Raw genomic sequence first — 19,346 nt, 5'->3', positions numbered from 1 at the left:
ATGCTTGGTAAAGTGGAGGGTCAATGAAAAAGGGGAAGGCCCTCAACGAGATGAATTGATACAGTGTCTACAACAATGGGCTCAGGTGTAGCAAGGATTGTGAGGCTTGCACAGGACCAGGCAGTGTTTTGTTCTGTTGTACATAGGGTTGCTATGAGTTGGAGCTGACTTGATGGCACCTAACAACAATAACAACATAAGTAAATGAAATACTGATGCTATAATATTGATGAACTTCAAAACATTATGCTAAGGGAAAGAAGCCAGACACAAAAGGTCATATCTTGTTAGATTCTATTTATATGAAATATCCAGAATAGGTAACTCCAGAGACAGAAACAGATAGATGTTTGCCAGGGATTGGAGAGGCAGGAATAAGGAGTACTGCTTAATGGGTACAGCATTTCATTATGGACTCATGAAAATATTTTTTAACTAGGTAGAGGTGGTGGCCGTATAATATGTTAATGTCTTAAATGCTGCTAAATTGTTCACTTTAAAATGGATAATTTCTTGTTATGTGAATTTTAGCTCAGTAAAAATGTGATTTTTGTTTTTGTTTTTAAAAGATGAATGTAGGAAATTCCAATTCCAAGAAGGATGGAGTAAGCACATTCTACTCTGTCTTGCCTAATGAATGCAGCAATAAAACCTCAACAGAATACATGGAAGCTGATAAGTAAATAAACAAACAAACAAACAAAACTAAGCCTGCTGCCATCAACTCAATTCAATCAGTAAATAGTAGTAGGCAAATTGTGGGAGAATTCAAAGTACCACTACACCAGCAGTGACTTCCACTCTCCCCTAGCCCCCATCCCATCTAATATATCTTTCTGTGGTCTCACAACAGCCCAGAACCAGGAAGTGGGCATAAGTGGGAGAGAGCTCTAGGAGGGAGAAGCCCTCTTATTCAGGCTTGAGAAGCAGCAGCAGCAGTGGCAGCAGGAGCTGTCAAGGACTTTAAACTGAGGAAAAAGAATTCCATTCTGACGAGAGGTGCTGTGGTCCTAAGAGGGCTTGGCTGCTAATTGAATGGTCGATGGTTCAGACCCACCAGCTGTTCCACAGGAGAAAGATGTAGCAGTCTGCTTCCGTAAATATTTATAGCCTTAGAAACCCTATGGGGCAGTTCTAAAGTGTGGCTATGAGTTGGAATCCACCAGACAGCAGTGGGTTTGGTGGGTTTAGTTGGGCATATTTCCCAGTGTGTGATCTTTCCACTCATCCCTGTGCCCCTTCTTGCCTTCCTCCTTCACCTGCTGTTAAATGCTTGATTTCAAGCATTGTTTTATAGCTGAAACCAATGCAAATTTGGCCAATTTTAAAAACCAAAAGCTTTTTTGGGTGGGTTTGGTATTGTGGCTCCCAATTTCCTCTTCCATCATTAGAAAGCCAAACACATGGTGGAATGAGGAAGCTGGCTCCTGTGGCATGCCCAGATGATATTTTAAGTACACCCTTTTAATAGGGCCAATAGCAATGTCAATAAGGAAACATTCCTGAGAAGGAGAATGAAGTGAGCCTATGGCTCTTAAATATCACAGCCTGTGCAGTAACTATGGAAAAACAGACCAGAATTAAGGTGAAGGAGAGAAAGCATCCATGGGTGTGAAAGGCAGTGTCTCAACAGGGCTCCTATTGGTTCTCGGTTTTAAGACCTAAGTATGATAAAAGGGAAGAAAAATATTTTTTCACTAACCTTAACCTGAGGACCTCCCTTTGACCTTCACATGGTTCTCAATTTTAAGACCATCTGTGCTAATGGGGCAATCTACTACTTCTGTAGTGATACTGCCTCAGAAACCCAAGGAGGAGTCACCATGAGTCGGATCTAACTCAATAGCAGTGGGCTTGTTGGTGCTAACGGAGAAGGAAAATAGTTTCTGACTAACTTTAACCTGACCTTCTTTTATCCTTCACAAGGTTTCCCAGATCCTTATTTCCCTTACTTTGCAGTATCACCTATTCAGAAGAAAGGCAAAGTCCATTTAATTCCATACTGACTACCAAGTCCCAGCTCATGGGTGAGGCTCTCTATTACTGAGATGATTCCCTGACTGCAAGAAACTGAGAGCCCAACTGATCCATGTAATCATTAATATTATAACAAAAAGGACAAGTGCAAAAAAAGGAAAACATTCAGACATTTAAAAAATTATTTTAAAAGACATGTTTATGAAGGTAAAAAAAAAAAGAGTCATACATTCTACATCTCTTTATTATCAAAAGAAATATTCATCATTACCTTTTTATAATATATGATAATAAAATAAGAAGTACTATGTAATGAAGTAACATTAACAAAATAAATAAGAATAGTAGAATAATAAAATAAAAGGATAATAAAGTACTAAGAAGAGGATTAAAGTCTCCTTAAATATCATTCCCAAGAGATAGTAATTTTAACGCTTTGGACCATATCCTTCCAAAATGATGATACGCATTTTTAACATAAATGATGATCTGTGATTTTTTTCTAGAATGGTAGATATTGCTGATTGTCCCTCAATGTCCACTGCTCCATTTTCCTTCATAATAACATACCCAATTTTTAGGCACTTGGCTACCAGGATATTGTTTTGGTTACCTAGTGCCACTCTGACAAGAATACACCACAAATGGGATGGCTTTAACAAACAGGAGTTTATTCTCTTACAGTTCACGAGGCTAGAGGTCTGAGTTCAACGTGCCAGGCTCTAAGAGCTGGGTGAAAGCCCCTCAACCTTGGGGTCCAGCTCTGCCTCCTGTTCCCGGCCCACTGGAGCTAGAGGCGTTTCTTCACTCAGACAGCTGCTCGCTGCTGAGACTGACAAACCCAAGGCTGACAAGTAAAAAAGGCACAGTCCGGATGTTACCAAACCACATGGCAGGCCATTAATTTAAGTCCATTGTAAGTCCCAAGGTCGGCAGAGCATGGCAGGCTGCCGAACAACGATATAGTTACATGCAGGGTCCAACCGTGCCATAAGCTCGAGACCATTCCCAAAGCTACTTCTTATATATGGGGAGCAGACCACATACAGAAAGCAGCTATTCAGCTGCTTGTGGTAGATCCCACCATGGAGTTGATTGCCAATCTCATGATGGGGAATAACTACCATCAGCTGCCCAGCCACTCAACCAGGCCCAGCCAGGCTGACACATAAACATAACTACCACAGATGTATTCTCTATTTTCATGGTCCAGCACAAATAGCAAGAGTATTCCTGTGAAAAGATCTTGGTTCTGGTTCTGCTAGAGTTATACGAACTATGTGAGGGCCGTCACTTCAACTTCTTTGTGTTTTATTGGAGGAGACAGTACTACACAGTGGTTAAGTGCCAATGGAGTTCACAAATCTGATACTTCCTATCAGTATAATCTCAATCAAGTTACTCATCCATGCTAAAACTTCCCCTTTAGAATGGAGACAAAAATATTCCTTGACTTGTGATAATAAAACAAAATAATGCAGGTATAGAGTTATTATTATTATTAGCTTTTGAAAAGGAGGATAAAAATACCTGCATTATCTTTTTAGTATGAGGATAATAACAGACAGACATGGAAGACTTTAAAAACGAAAAAAGCTATAACATCACAAAGCTTTTAAAAAGAGACTGCTCCCTGACCTTGGGATATGAAAGTATAATACTAACTAGTTTCATGTATAGCATAGTGGCTAAGGCACTTGACTGCTAACCAGAAGGCTGGAGGTTCAAATCCACCAGCCACTCCTCGGATGGAAGATGGGGCAATCTACCTCTGTAGTGATACTGCCTTGGAAACCAAAGGAGGGGTCGCTATGAGTCGGGTTCGACTCGACGGCACATAACAACAACAACAGTTTCATGTATGTTGCCCATAGAACCCAATCCATAGAACCAGACAGGAGAGTATGTCTCAGAGAAAGATCTCCCCTCAGTTTAAAGCAATTAACTAAATTTGATGTTGTCAAAAACGACAGACACCTCAGAGATATTAATCTTATACCTTATTACAGTATCAAAACATTCAAGACTATAAAGCATTCTTGTGACATCCAAGTATTGTTCTCATGGTCCCTTCCTCAGACCACACAGAAATTAGTTACTTCTATATGAATACTTCATCCTACAAGCTCCACCATCAACCCAAAACTTTCATGTTGTTGATAGGTGCCATCAAGTTGATTTCAACTTACAGTGACCCCATGGACAACAGAACAAACAACTGCTGGGTCCTCTACCATTCTCACAATTGTTGCCATGATTGAACCCATCATTGTAACTACTGTGTCAATCTATCTCTTTTTTGCTGGTCCTCTAGTTTACCCAGCATGATATCCTTCTCCAGGGACTGGTCCCTTCTGATAATATGACCAAAGTATGAGAGATGAATCTGGCCATGCTCATTTCTAAGGAGCATTCCAGCTGTATTTCCAAGACAGATTTGTTCATTCTTCTAACAGTTCATAGTATGTAGTACCTAAGGCATTTGACTGCTAACCAGAAGGCTGGTGGTTCAAACCTATCAGCCACTCCTCAGAAGGAAGACTGGGAAATCTACTTCCGTAGAGAAACTGCCTCGGAAACCCTAGGGAGGGTCACTATGAATCGGAACTGACTCAACGGCAGTGAGTAATATCACAGTGCAAATGCATCACTTCTTCTGCAGTCTTCCCTACTTATCATCCAATTCTCACATGCATATGAGGCTATTGAAAATACCATGCCTTGGGTCAGGCACACCTTAGTCTTCAATGTGACATCTTTGCTCTTAAACACTTTCATAGACCTAAGCAATCTGGGGCAGAATCTGTATTTGGCTCTCTGCTATATCCCCAGGGCCAACATAGAAGGTACCCAATAAATAGTGTTTACTAACAGTCTATCTCTTAGCTAGAGGCATTTCAGAGGCTGAGAGAGGGCAGGAAGAAAGCCTAGAAGAGAGAGAGAGAGAGGAGGCATGTGTTTCTGGTTTATAATCTCTGCAGGATGCTGAAGTTTTCACCAACTACTGATAACTACAACTTTAATAATATATACAGTCCCCTTCAGAACTGAGCAGCAGATCGAGGATACTAACATCAATCAATCAGAAACAACAGAATTCTGGAAAACCCTCTTGGGCTGTAATCTTGCCATCGAGCAAAGATTGTCTAAATCTAGACATGCCATTTTTCAACTTGATTACACCAGGGGCTGCAGCATCTTGTACTTTGTAAGTTTTCTTTATCAGTTCTTCTGTGAGCTGACTGTTGTTGTTGTGTTATGTGCCGTCAAGTCGGCCCGGACTCATAGCGACCCCTCCTTGGGTTGCTGAGGCAGTATCACTACAGAAGTAGACTGCTCAACCTTCCTTCTGAGGAGTGGCTGGTGGGTTTGAACCGCCAGCTGTCTGGTTAGCAGTCAAGTGCCTTAGGCACTATGCTACTAGAGTTCCCTATGTGGGCTGACTAGTTGATATAATTTCTCGGTACTCTCTGTTTCAGAGTTATATTTATAAGATGGGGTGGTAGGGGTGGGGAAGATAGTCACATTTCCCAAAGACTTGTAAAAAGTAAGATGCTTTCAGTTTTTTTAAAAAACCCACGTATACAATCCCTTCCCCCACCCCCACCCCCACCCTGCTTTGGACGTGAGAGAACTATTAGAAAATCTCCATTTGTCAATAAACTATGATTCAAACTCTTGTCCTTTCTCTTCACTGAGATTAGTCCAGAGACTGTTCAATGCTTGAGAAATCATCGCCATGTGAATACTTCCAGTCAAAGTCCTTTCCATAATCCAACTAGAAATGGAATTGTCAGATTAAAACTGAAATTCTGATTTCTACCTTTTTATTAGGCTCTCAGAGTACTTCCGTAGCATATCCCCAGACTCACAGAAAAATTAGAATAAACTGTAATACAAGACATTATAATGTGTTACAGGGTTCAAAGGAGGGAGAAATCACACCTGAAAACAAATTGAACGTGAGAAGTGGAGAGAAGAGCTAAGGCCTGCAGAGGCCTCTGATTTCAGCCAGCCTGGATAATTAATTCCTTCATCAAGTATTTACTGAAGTCCTATAACGTGCAGACACCTCTCCTCTACCAAGAAATCCTATACCCTTCTGTTCAGAGCTTTCTGAGAGCCTCTAGAGGTACTATCTGCTGGCAGTCCTGCCCAGGCTGTAACAGATCCTTTCCCCAGGTCTGCCTTTCAGTCTTGGCAAGGGTGGATTGAGGGCAGGAGCACAGGCCCTCTCAGCTGTCAGTGCAAGGCCATGCCTTTCAGCAAACTATAACCGAATGCTCACTGTGTGCCAAGAGCTGCATCAGGCCCTGGAGATTCATCAAAAGGAGCAGCATAGATTTTTGCCCATCTTCTTCAAGTTGCTGTGCCCGTGCACAGATGACCTTAAGAAGCTTGCAATAATAGCATAGGGTACCATTTTGTATTTTGCTTGTTCACATAACAAGGTCTCATGAGGATTTTCCTCAGTTGTATTCAAGGAAAGCTCGAGGCGTCTATAAGAAATCAAGGCAGTTAGTGACCAATATATAATTATCGAGATAATTATTTCTTCATAATTGTCATTTGCAATGACTGCTGTCTTGTTGGATACTGAGCTTTGAAATTTCCTACTATTTTGCTATTACAGGTAATGCTGCAATTAATATGAGTGTACATATCTTGTTTTTTCTTACTGAATTAGTTCTTCTGGGAAAAAATCATGATATACAGAAAAGGATATTGGAGCCAGATAGATTTGAGTTCAAATTCCAGCTCTGCCATTTACAACCTGTGTGACCTTGGACAAGTTCCTTAACCTTGCTAAATTTCAATTTCCTTGTTGTGGGAAAAAAAAAAAAAAAAAGTTAATAATACTCACCCCAAGAGTGAGTTGTGAGGATTAATTCTATGTTGATAGGTAAAATGGTTTTTAAAGAGAGACCTGAATTTGAGTTCTGGCTTTGCTGCCTAACTTGGACAAGATTCTCAATCTCTGTCATTTCCGTTTCTTTCTCTGTGAAATGAGAATTAAAATATGTACCTAATGTGATTATTGGGAAGATGAATCAAAGATACAGAACATGTTTAGAAAAGTGCTTAGTATACAGTAAGGGCCCAATAAATGTTAGCTGTTATTATTAGCACAGTAATAGTTATTATATAACAAGCTAGCACTTAGTAAATGTTGGTGTGGCCATGTCCTCCACCTCAATCTCCTGCTAATGAGAAACATCCAAGAATTGGATTATTAGGTCAAGGGTAAGGCCATACTGCCATATTATTCACCGAAACAATTATATTCAACTTACAATGCCACTAACAATAAGTTGAACCTATCAAGTTCATTCCAACCCTCATCAATAATTTTTTCTGATATTTTTATAGGGACAAAATGGTATCTTGGGGTTACTTCAATTGTCCTTTATTACTGTGAGGGTGAACATATTTCCATGTTTTGTTTACTATTTGGATATCTTCTAATGTTAATGATTTATTCCTATCTTTTGCCTGTTTATCAGTTAGAATCTTAGTATTTTTCTTGAAAATTCGAGTAAACACTTTATATATTATAAATATTAACTACAGCATTCAATGCAAATATTTTCCCAGTAAGCTGGAGCCAGAGAGGTCTGGTACAGAAGAGGAGCAATCAGGGTAAAGTTCTGTGTGTTCAGGAACATGTCTGTTGGTGGGCTGCTGAGTCCTGTCATGGTGAACTCAACCACTCTCTCGGCTTTAACATCCATCTCTGGACATCTCCAATCCTGCATGACACTCTAGTTCTATATTTTTGACAAACTGTAGGATATGTATTCTTAGTCACCATCCTCTAGAGAGACAAGAAACACTTCCAGTAACATACACTCAGAGCAGCACAGTCTCAGTCCTTTTGAAATATGTGCTGAAGCCAAACTCCACGGGGTGCTAAAGTTCTTCCCAGAGTTAGGTGTGCCTTTGTGTGGTTCCTGTGTGTGGTGCATGTGCATATGTTGTGGGCATATGCATACGTGTGTGTGGAGTGGACATACAGTGTTCATGAGGGCACACTTTTATACTATTTAGGGGGATGGCAGGCCCTATTTTCATGGAACCAGAGTATAATGGGGTAAAACCCACACCCATAGTTTTCAAATATTCATTTCTGCCCCCTAGGGTCACATCTAGAAGCTCTGGTGGGGTAGTGCTTAAGGCATTTGACTGCTAACCAGGAAGCTGGCAGTTCAAACCCACCAGCCACTCCGTGGAAGGAAGACTGGACAATCTACTTCCGTAAAGATTTACGCCTCAGAAACCCAAAGGGAGTCTCTATGAGTCGGGATCAACTAGATGGCAGTGAATTTGGTTTTGGTTTGGAGGGTCACATCTAGGGGAGAAGAGTAAAGACAGAGCTGTAGGCCTAGTGCATTCTAACCCTTCTACAAAGACAAACTAAAGCTTCCCTATTTGAAAAGGGTGCTCACAGGTTTTGGGGGAATATTTGGAAGGAGGTGGGAACTAAGAACTCACATCACCCAACAGTTGCTCAAGAGAAAATGGCTTTCTAAATTCAATCAATGCCACTTTTCTTGGCCTGAGGGTTATGATCTGAATTCCTTTCCACAGTCAACTAGAAAAGGCCTCACCATTTCCTTCCAGTGGCCTCTGACTCATGGCAACCCCACGTGTGTCCGAGTAGATCTGTGCTCCGTAAGGTTTCCAATCACTGGTTTTTCAGAAGCATATTACCAGGAGTTTCTTAACAGATACCTCTGGGTGGACCTTCAGCTTTGGGTTAGTAGCCAAACACCTTAACTCATTTGAACCATCCAAGGACCCCAGAGAAGTCCTGAGATCAGCCTCTTCCAGGATTAGTAAGAGAGTCTCTTTAATTCTTTCCAGGATTTACCTCACACACACATACTTCCCTGACAGAAAAACTGGTTAATTTACATCCCAGGTAACTATCTCTTTCTGGATTCCATTCACTGATAACAATCCCTCACGTACAACACTGTGCAGTAAGGTCAAGGATAACATTAGCAGAAACTTCCTTCCCACAGTACAACACACAAAAAGCCCCACCCACTCCAGGCAACCACGTGGGTCCCGGCCCAGCCAGGTTAACCCCACACAAGCTTCTTTTCCTTGAGGTGGGAAAGTTTCCTGTTGGTGAGGTGCTACCAAAAAGGGTGGGGCGGGGAGAGAGAGAAGGACTGAGGAGAGAGAGATCTGGTGGTCCCCATCCCAATTCACGTGTCACCTTGGCTCAAGCCCCAGGACTGCACAGGTGTACGATAAGCAAGCGCCGCATTACTGCACGGACGTCCACCTTGCCCCGACCCTGCGCAGCTGGTCGCCGCCCACGTGTCCAGACCCAGGGCCGGGCTGCCGCGTGGAACACATCCGAGAAACACCAATTGCAGAGCGCGCCAGCTGGGCCGGGTTCTGGCCACTCTCCCCGGTGCAGAACCCGAGGTCGCAACCGAGCCCACCTAGATGCCAAGAGTGGAAGGAACAGCAGGCGTCCCAAAGTCTTTTAGAATGAAGCTCAGAATAGATTAACTAGTTTGTCTCTTGCCCTCGTCGCAGATTCGGTCCAGAGCGCATGATCAAGATCGCGGAGCCCGAAAGCTGACCCGACAGGTGGGGCGCCAGGGCTCCGCGCTACCCCCGCGCACACCCAGCTCTAGGGAAGCCGCCCACCCTAGGGCCACTGCTGGACCCAGGTACAGAGAAAAGAGAAAGGAATTGGCTCTGTACCTGATCCTCTCTTTCTCTGCCCTCTGTAGCTCCTCATTTCTTTCCAGCACTTGCAGGATCTTCCTGGCTTCTTCGTCATTTAAGAAACTGAAATCAAACCCCTGAGGAACTTTTGCCATTTTCTTTACGGTGTGTCAGTTACACTTAAGCTGCTTGGCGCCGCCTGTCACGATGACATTTTTCAAGATAGAGAAAACTAGTTTCACAAACCTGATCCCATAGCCAATAATAAATCCACCCCTTTGAAAATCTAAAACCACAAACCTAGGAAACGGCCCACACCTACAGGGCTTATTTTGACAACTTAATGACATGATTCTTTCAACCTGTCCAACCGAGACGCAAAATGCAGGACTAAAAGAAGAGAGGGAACCAATCCCATTCCAAAGAGGCGGTCCTCCCGCGTCTTCTCCTTTCTCCTGCCCCACCCCCTACCTGACTTAACTAAGCAAACAAGCCCACATAACTCTGCTCCTAAATGAGGCTGAGGCTTAAATGTTTACTCCAAATACTTACTTGCCTAGCCCCTGCTGTTTGCTTTAAGACCTTGGGCTGGGCTTGACTGGTAGAAGGAAGAGGTAAAAAGGTAAAAGGAAAGAGATTCGTGAGTAGTCCTCTTTTTCAATAATTAGGAGCTCAAAGGAAATAGAATTGCCAGTTGGAGCTTTTGAACTGGAGGATTACCTTATCTGAGGGACCAGAGGGGCTAAACTCATTACATGGCCATTTGTGGACAGAAGGGCTGAAATTAGTGTAGCCTTGGAAATGAATGCTTTGCCAAGCTTCCCATGCATGCCTCCCTCAGACACTTCCTATCCCATTGATTGTCTCACAAAAGTCAGTCTCAGATTTTTAAAAAAGCACATATAAGGTGTAGGTCTCTTTAGAAGACAGTCCTGGGGCAAAGGATGGTAGGGAGCACTTGTATATAGTTTTCTGTAAAGTTTGATAATTTCCTTAATAAACCGTTTCGGATAAATAATACAAATGCCACTTTGTTGTTATGTGCCGTCGAGTCGGCCCCGACTCATAGCGACCCCTCCTTGGGTTTCCGAGGCAGTATCACTAGGGAAGTAGGATTGCCCAACCTTCCTTCCGGGGAGTGGCTGGTGGGTTTGAACCACCAGCCGTCTGGTTAGCAGGCAAGTGTCTTAGCCACTATGCTACCAAATGCCACTTACAAATACTTAATCCTCTGACAAAGTCAAATGTAACTATACAAAACTACAGAAATAGCTTCTCCTAGAATGTCAATCATTCCAAGATGTAATTAACAACGAAATATGGAAGTTTTGAAAGTTATTAATATACACAAAATAAAAACACCAAGCTCACTGCCATCAGGTCAATGACTCATAGCAACCCCCATCGGGTTTCCAAGACTGTAAATCTTTACTGAAGTAGATTGCCCCATCTTCCTTCCGAGGGTTTGAACTGCCGACCTTCTGGTTAGCAGCCAGATGCCTTATCCATTATACCACCAGTGCTTCTTTATTAATATATAGGTAAACATATATATGTAAACATATGCATGTATATGTATATACATTTTACATGGATATTTATTTTGGCATGTTGATTTCAGTTGGATCCACAATAATAAATACCTATGGAAGCAGCAGTCAAGAAATCAAACAACATATTGCATTTGGCAAATCTACTGCAAAAAAAAAAAAGTGGTAAAAAGCAAAGGTGTCACTTTGAGCACTAAGGTACGCCTGGCCAAGCCATAGTATTTTCAGTTGCTGTTCTGGTTACCTACTGCCACTCTGACAGGAATGTACCACAAATGGGATGGCTTGAACAAACAGGAGTTTATTCTGTTACAATTTGGAGGCTTTAAGTCCAAGTTCAAAGTGCCAAGCTCTAGGAGCTGGGTGAAAGCCCCTCAGTCTTGGGCTTTAGCTCTGCCTCCAGCTCCTGGCCCACTGAAGCTAGAGGCTTTTCTTCACTCAAACAGCAGCTGGCTGCTGAGGCTGCCAAGCCCAAGGCTGACAAGTAAAAAGGCACAATCCTGATGTTAGCAAACCACAGAGCAGGCCATTAATTCAAGTCCATTGTAAGTCCCCAGGTCGGCAGAGCATGGCAGGCTGCTAAACAACGACACGGCCACATGCAGGGTCCAAGCGTGCCATAAGCTAGAGACCGTTCCCCAAGGCCTCTGCTTATATACAGGAAGCAGACCACATTCCCTAAGGCTGCTCACAGTAGATTCCACCATGAAGTTGATTACCAGTCTCATCATGGGGAATACTACATCCAGCTGCCCAGCCACTCAACCAGGCCCAGCCAAGTTGACACACAAACTGAACTATCACTGTTGCCTTATATGCGTGCTAAAGCTGGGTAAGGAGCTCTGGTAGCATAGTGCCTAAGGCACTTGACTGCTAACCAGAAGGCTGGAGGTTCAAACCTACCAGCCACTCCTCGGAAGGAAGGTTGGGCAATCTACTTCCACAGTGATACTGCCTCGGCAACCCAAGGAGGGGTCGCTATGAGTGGGGGCTGACTCGACAGCACATAACAACAACAACAAAGCTGGGTAATTCATGAGAAGACCCAAGAAGAATTGATGCCTTTGAATTATGGTGTTGGAGAAAAATAATGAATCTTCTGTGGGCTGACAGAAGAATGAGCAAATCAGTCTTGGAAGAAGTACAGCCAGAATGCTCTGTAGTAGCAAGGATGGTGAGACTTTGGCTCACGTACTTCGAACATATTATCAGGAGGGACAAGTCCCTGGGGAGAGACATTATGCTTAGGAAAGTAGAGGATCAGTGAAAAAGATGTAGACTTTTAATGAGATGGATTCACACAGTGGCTGCAACAATGAGTTCAAGCATAGCAACAATTGTGAGGATGGCACAGGACTGGGCACTGTTTCCTTCTGTTGTACACAGGGTCACTATGAGTCACAACTGACTCAATGGCATGTAACAACAACAACAGCTTATATTGTGAGTTAATCTGAAGCTAGAGTTCTAGCAGCCTCCAGGAAAATCTTTAACCAGAAACTTTTTAGTGTCAGTAGTGCTAACAGAACTTTTGTAATTCTAAACACTCCTTAGGGCCTTTATCTGCCCTCCAGTCTCAGCAGGTATCAAGGAACTTCCTCCGAACTCAGCACGCATCACAAAAGCCACCCGGATTCAGCACGTATCAGAGATTTGCTCGACTCTTGAAAGTCTCCCACATATCTGAGCCGCATCCTCCCTAGATAATATTTTCCTAAGTGATCTTTGGAGGGGGGGGGCGGGGAGTTTCTTTACGTCCCCCAACATCTTAGATCACTGCCCTAAATCCCTTAGCAACAACCAATCACCTGTACCCCCTCGCCCCGGTGCTGCCCCTCCCCATATTGTTCCATAAATTGGTGAAAGAAACGGGGTACGGGGTCTTTTGCTTAAGCCACTGACCTGGTAAGGGCAAAGACCCTAACTTAAGTTAGCTAATAAACTGTCCTATTGCATTTGCGTTGTCGTGGGTTGGCATATTCTTCTCTTACAAAATTCTCCTTTACAGCCTGGGTACAACAATATGTATGTATAAAAGCTTAATGTATCAAATTATCAATCCTTTTCTGGAAAACGTATTACTTGTCTTGCTTTACTTCCCACATAGAAATTATGTCATATCAATTTTCCTACCCCATCATCTCAGTTTGTTCACTTCTCATGTGATAATGACGATTACTAACATTTAAAATATATTTCCACTTGTAACATCTCTTCTTATGGCAAATAAAACCAATAGAGGTTTTGTTTTTGTAACAAAAACATATGTCAAAATGGCTATTTATGTTTTGGCTTCTGGGCCTTCTAGTCATCTTGCTCATTATTATTTAAGACATGTCTAGGCAGCTAGTTGTTCAAACAACATTCTGTGGGTGTGTTTGTTATTTGTATGAAACAGGAAACAGTTCTGTTCACCGGTGTTGTACACAGAGAACAACTTTATAAATAGTCTGTGTGTTCATGATGGTGGCTTAGAAGTGTGCATTGTATGTAGTGTCTAATGTTTCTACTCAATTAATGTGTTCCTTTATTCACTATTTAGCATATACATGAGACTTTGCATTCTGGGCCTTTTAACCTGTTCCCATGTATCAGTAAATTGCTTTCAATAACATAATGGTGCCTGCTATGTGAAGCCACTCATTGTACACTATAAAGAAGATAGTCCTGTATTTAAGCAATTTATAATTCAGCGTGGGAGATAGAACATTTAGAAACATGACTACATAATAAAGAAGAATGTAATAAAGAGTTAAAGAAATTTCCATGAGAGCAAGTTCCAGCTCAGGGAATCAGGGGAGAGGAAATGATTTTTGAGTTACAACTTGAAGGGTCAGATTTCAACAGGAAGAAATAAGAGAATGGGGGTGGGGAGATGGGAGCGGGGATGTGAGTCTATTCTAGGCAAGGGGAACCATGTGCTGAAAAGCAGAAGTACACTCTAGGAATCTTCTCATATTCCCTCAACTCCTCTGATTACTAATGGCCCAAGTGAGCATAATGTGGAATCTAAAACATACAGAGGATTATTCAAATCTCTCACTAGCGATTTGTTTTGGGGAGAGCATGCATTCTCCACAGGGGACACAATGCCCCTAAACTCAAATTCATTGCCATCGAGTTGATTCCGACTCATAGCGACCCCCATTGGGCTTCCAAGGCTATAAATCTTTATGGAAGCTGACTGCCCCATCCTTCTTCTGTGGAGCAGCTGACCCTAAGGGGGCAAAAATTGATTTGGGGGGTGAAAAAAATAACATTTTTAAGATATACACACAGTACATAAAAAGATATATAGTTTATCTATGGTATTAAAATTTCATTAGGGGGGCAAGTAAGGAAAAATAAATGTCTTAAAAGGCTCCTTAAGATGACCAATAATGAAAAAGAGATTGAGAAATACTGCACTGGAGCATAGGGTTTATGAAGAGAAAGTAAGGTACACTCCAGGAATCTGAATAGGACCTGTCAATGCCATGAAGAAAATCTGGACTTCATTGTACAGGCAGTGAGGAGCCGGTAGAGGATTTGAGGATGACAATAATATCACTGAAACTGAATTGGGGCACTATTATTCTGGTTACAGTATATAAGGAACCATGTTACAGGTTGTATTATGTCTCCCAAAATAGATATGTTGAAGTTCAAATCCCGAATATCTCTGCATGTGACCTTGTTTGGAAATAGATATAAACTGTTAAATTATGAGGAAGTCATACTGGAATAGGGTGGGTGCTCATCCAGTATAACTAATGTTCTTATAAAAAAGAGGAGAAAAGACACAGACTCACAAGTAGAACACCATTTGATGATGGAGGCAGAGATTGGAGTGAGGCAGCTATAAGCCAACGTACCCCAAGGATTGTCAGGAACCACCAAAAACTGAAAGAAGCAAAGAAGAATCTTCCCCTAGAGATTTCAGAGAGAGCATGACTCTTCTGACACCATGATTTTGGACTCTTAGACTCCAAAACTGTGAGATGATAAATTTCTGTTGGATGGTATTTTGTTATGGCAGCCCCAAGAAACAAATACAGATTTGTAAAGTTAAAACGTTAACAGGGACACCAGTAGGAAGGCTGATGAAGGAAAAAGGGGAAAGCAGACCTGGACTAAGATGGTGGAATGAGGAATAAAAGAGGATAAGAGTCCAAAGACATTGGTTGGAATTGGTAACTCGTTAGACATGAGGGTTAAGAAAGGAGTCACAAAGATGATTCTAGGTTTAAAGAGGATCGTCTGAAAGGAGGATGATCTATTTGATGACAAAAAAACACACACAAAAAAACACTAAACTCACGGTCATTGAGTCAATTCTGACTCATAGCAACCCCCACTGGGTTTCCAAGGCTGTAAATCTTTACGGAAGTAGATTGTCCCATTGTCTTTCCATGGAGCAGCTGGTGGGTTTGAACTGCCAACCTTCTGGTTAGCAGACAAATACCTTAGGCATTGCACCACCAGACCTCCTTATTTGATGACAGGAGAAACAAAATTTATAAAGAGATCATGAATTCAGTTTTAGATATGTGGAGTTTGAGATGCCTGCAATTCATTCACATAGATGCTCGGCAAAAGTGAGAAATGTGGGACTAGCATTCCTGAAATTTGGGTGGAGAAGTGATTTGGAAGTTATCTGCTTAAAGATGACTGTCAATAGTATGAAACTGAATAAGATGGTGTTATGGATTGAATTGTATCCCCCCAATTACAGTCCTAATCCATGGCACCTATGAACATGATCTTGCTTGGAAATAGAGTCTTTGGAGATATTATCAGTTAACATGATGTCATACTATATAGTAAGGTGGGTCCTAATCCTGTCGGAGCTATGTTTTAAAAAAGAAGGGAACAGACTTGAAAACATGTACATAGAGGAAGAACTGCCACGCAATGATGGAGGTAGATATAGCTGCAAGCCAAGGAATACTAAAGATTGCATGGAACCACCAAAAGCTATGAGAGAGGCAAGAAACAGATTCTTTCTCAGAGCCCTAGGAATTAACACAGCGTATTTCTTGATTTGGACTCTGAGTCAACATAACTGTGAGATAATCAATTTTTATTCTTTAAAGCCACCTATTTTATGGTATTTTGTTTTAACAACCCCAAAGGGTAGGCAGAGAGCTGAGACAGGTCAGAAACTTGAATGACCAATCACATCAGAGCACATGAGGCATACTTTAAGCCCTGGATTGTGGCACAATAGAGTATTAAACAAACAAACAACCCAACCCAACACCACCACCCCCTTCCATCAAGTCGATTTTGACTCATAGTGACACTATATGACAGAGTTAGAACTGCTCCATAGACTTTCCCAGGCTGTAAATCTTTACAGAAGCAGACTGCCTCATCTCCCTAGGAGCAGCTGGTAGGTTCAAACTGTCGACTTTTTGACTACCAGCCAAATATTTTAACCACTATGCCACCAGAGTTCCTCAATAGAGTATATTAAAAAAATATCAAAACAAAACAATTCATTACCACCAAGTCGATTCTGACTCATAATGACACCCATCGGGTTTCCAAGGCTATAAATCTTTATGGAAGTAGATTGCCCCATCTTCCTTCCATGGAACAGCTGATCGGTTTGAACCTCCAACCTTCTGGTTAGCAGTCAAGTGCCTTAAGCACTGCACCACCAAGCGTGCCTTACTTTGTAACCCTGGCAACCTCCTGCTCAGCCTCTCAGTTAAAGAGATATCATTAGTATGTTTTTCAATAGAAACAGTTGGATAACAAACAGCAATAATCTTTAGAAGTCTCGTATCTCCTGTAGTCATTTTTCTTCCTTGCCAGCTTATCCAGCCACAAGAAATCTTGATCTCACCACTTGCTATCTGAATTTTTGCCATTTCAAGTCACCAATGACTCCAGTGGGCCATTAAGAAGAGACTCTGTACACCAGCAATAAGAAACCTGAAAGAAAAATTAGGGAAGCAATTCCATTTACAATAACATCTAAGAGAATAAAATACCTTAGGACATAAACCTGGAATGTGAAAGATTTGTACAATGACAATTATAAAACATTGTTGAAAGATTAAAGAAGACTTAAATAAATAAAGGGAAAGGTCTCCCATGTTCACGGATAGGGAGACTCAATATTGTTAAGATGTCAATACTAACTAAGGCGATCTATAGATTCAATGCAATCTCGATCAAAATTCCAATAAAATTCCAAGTTTCCAGAAATGGAAAAACAATCCACAACTTTATGTGGAATAGCAAGAGGCCTCAAAAATCTGAAGCAATTTTGAAAGAAAAGAACAAAGTAGGAGGACTCATAACTTCTTGATTTTAAAACATATTATACAGCCACAGTAATCAAAACAGCCTGATGGTGGTATAGCAATACACACACAGACCAATGGAATAGAATTGAGAGACTAGAAATAAACCCACTCATCTACAGTCAACAGATTTTTGACAAGGCTGCTAAATCCATTCAATGAAGAAAGAAGAATCTCTTCAATAAATGTTGCTAAGAAAATTGGATTTCCACATTAAGAAAAATGAAACAGGATACATGCCTCATATCACACACAAAAACAAATTCAAAATGGGTTAAAGACCTGAATGTGAAAACTAAAATCATAAAATTCTTAGAGGAGAATGCAGGGGCAAGGCTGTCAGGCCTAGCATTTAAAAATGCATGAAAAACTAAAACTCCACTCATGTTGAGTGGGATCCAACTCATAGAGACCCCTCCTTGAGTTTCTAAGGTGGTATCACTATGGAAGCAGATTGCCCAACCTTCCTTCTGAGGAGTGGCTGGTGGATTTGAACCTCCAGCCTTCTGGTTAGCAATAAAATACCTTATGCACTACACCATCAGGACTCCCCCCCCCCAAAAAAAAAGCACATTATCTAATACAGTAACAAAAGAACAGAAGCAAAAGACTAAATAAATAAATGAGACCTCGTAAAAATTAAAACTTTTGATCACCAAAAGACTACCAGAAAGTGTAAACACAAGCTACTGAATTGGAAAATATCTTCAGAAACCGTATATCCGATAAGAATCTAATAACCTATATAAATATAAATATAAATATATATATATATATATATATATATTTATTTATATATATAGGAGCTCTGATAGAGTAGTGCCTAAGACACTTGACTGCTAACCAGAAGGCTGGCGGTTCAAACCCACCAGCCACTTCTTGGAAGGAAGGTTAGGCAATCTACTTCCTTAGTGATATCTCCTCGGAAACCCAAGGAGGGGTTGTTGAGTCAGATGCGACTGGATGGCACATAACAACAACAAATATATATACATTTATATATAAATATAAATATATATATATACTTATATTTATATAAAACTTCAAAATCTTGTGAACAAAGCAAAAAATGGGCAAAAGACTTGAATGGGCATTTCACCAAAGAGGACACTCTAATGACCATAAAACACATAAAAAGATGCTAAACATCATTAGCCATCACAGAGATGCAAACTAAATCCATGATGAGATACCATTTCACTCCCACTAGGATGGCTAAGATAAAAAAAGAGAGAGAGAGAAAATAACAATGTTAGTGAGGATGTGGGAAAATTGGATACCTTATCCATTGCAAAATGGTACAGCCATTCTGGAAAACAGTGTAGAAGTGTTCTGGTTACCTAGTATTACTCTGACAGGAATATACCACAAATGGGATGCCTTGAACAAATAGGAATTTATTCTCTTACAGTTTGGAGGCTTTAAGTTCAAGTTCAAAGTGCCAGGCTCTAGGAGCTGGGTGAAAGTCCCTCACCTTGGGCTTCAACTCTACCTCCTGCTCCCAGCCCACTAGGGCTAGACACTTTTCTTCACTCAGACAGCTACTGGCTGCTCAGACTGACAAGCACAAGGCTGACAAATAATAAGGCACAGTCCTGATGTTACAAAACCACATGGCAGGCCATTAATTCAAGTCCATTAAAGGTCCCAAGGTCAGCAGAGCATAACAGGCTGTTGAACAATAACACTGCTACATGCAGGGTTCAAGTGTGCCATAAGCTGGAGACTGTCTATCCCCAAGGCTTCTGCTTATATACAGGAAGCAGACCACGTCCCTAAGGCAGCTAGCTACTCAGCTCTCACAATAGATTCTACTATGGAGTTAATTACCAGT

The 19,346-nt window shown here is 41.4% G+C and overlaps 1 protein-coding gene across 1 annotated transcript in view; it reads right to left on the bottom strand.

The window, feature by feature from the left end:
• The window catches only part of EXPH5 (exophilin 5), a 95,756-nt gene extending 85,935 nt beyond the window's left edge, over positions 1-9,821 (bottom strand). Inside the window, exon 1 of the mRNA XM_007936576.1 lies at positions 9,703-9,821. Coding sequence (XP_007934767.1) covers positions 9,703-9,821 — 119 coding nt within the window. The remainder of the gene's footprint in view (positions 1-9,702) is intronic.
• Positions 9,822-19,346: the final 9,525 nt, after the last annotated feature.

The sequence above is a fragment of the Orycteropus afer genome, unplaced genomic scaffold (genome assembly GCF_000298275.1).
Source record: "Orycteropus afer afer isolate SDZICR_OR568_19922 unplaced genomic scaffold, OryAfe1.0 scaffold00036, whole genome shotgun sequence".
Taxonomy (NCBI): domain Eukaryota; kingdom Metazoa; phylum Chordata; class Mammalia; order Tubulidentata; family Orycteropodidae; genus Orycteropus; species Orycteropus afer.
The sequence above is the reverse complement of the archived record's forward strand: the minus strand, read 5'-3'. Positions and strand labels throughout refer to the sequence as shown.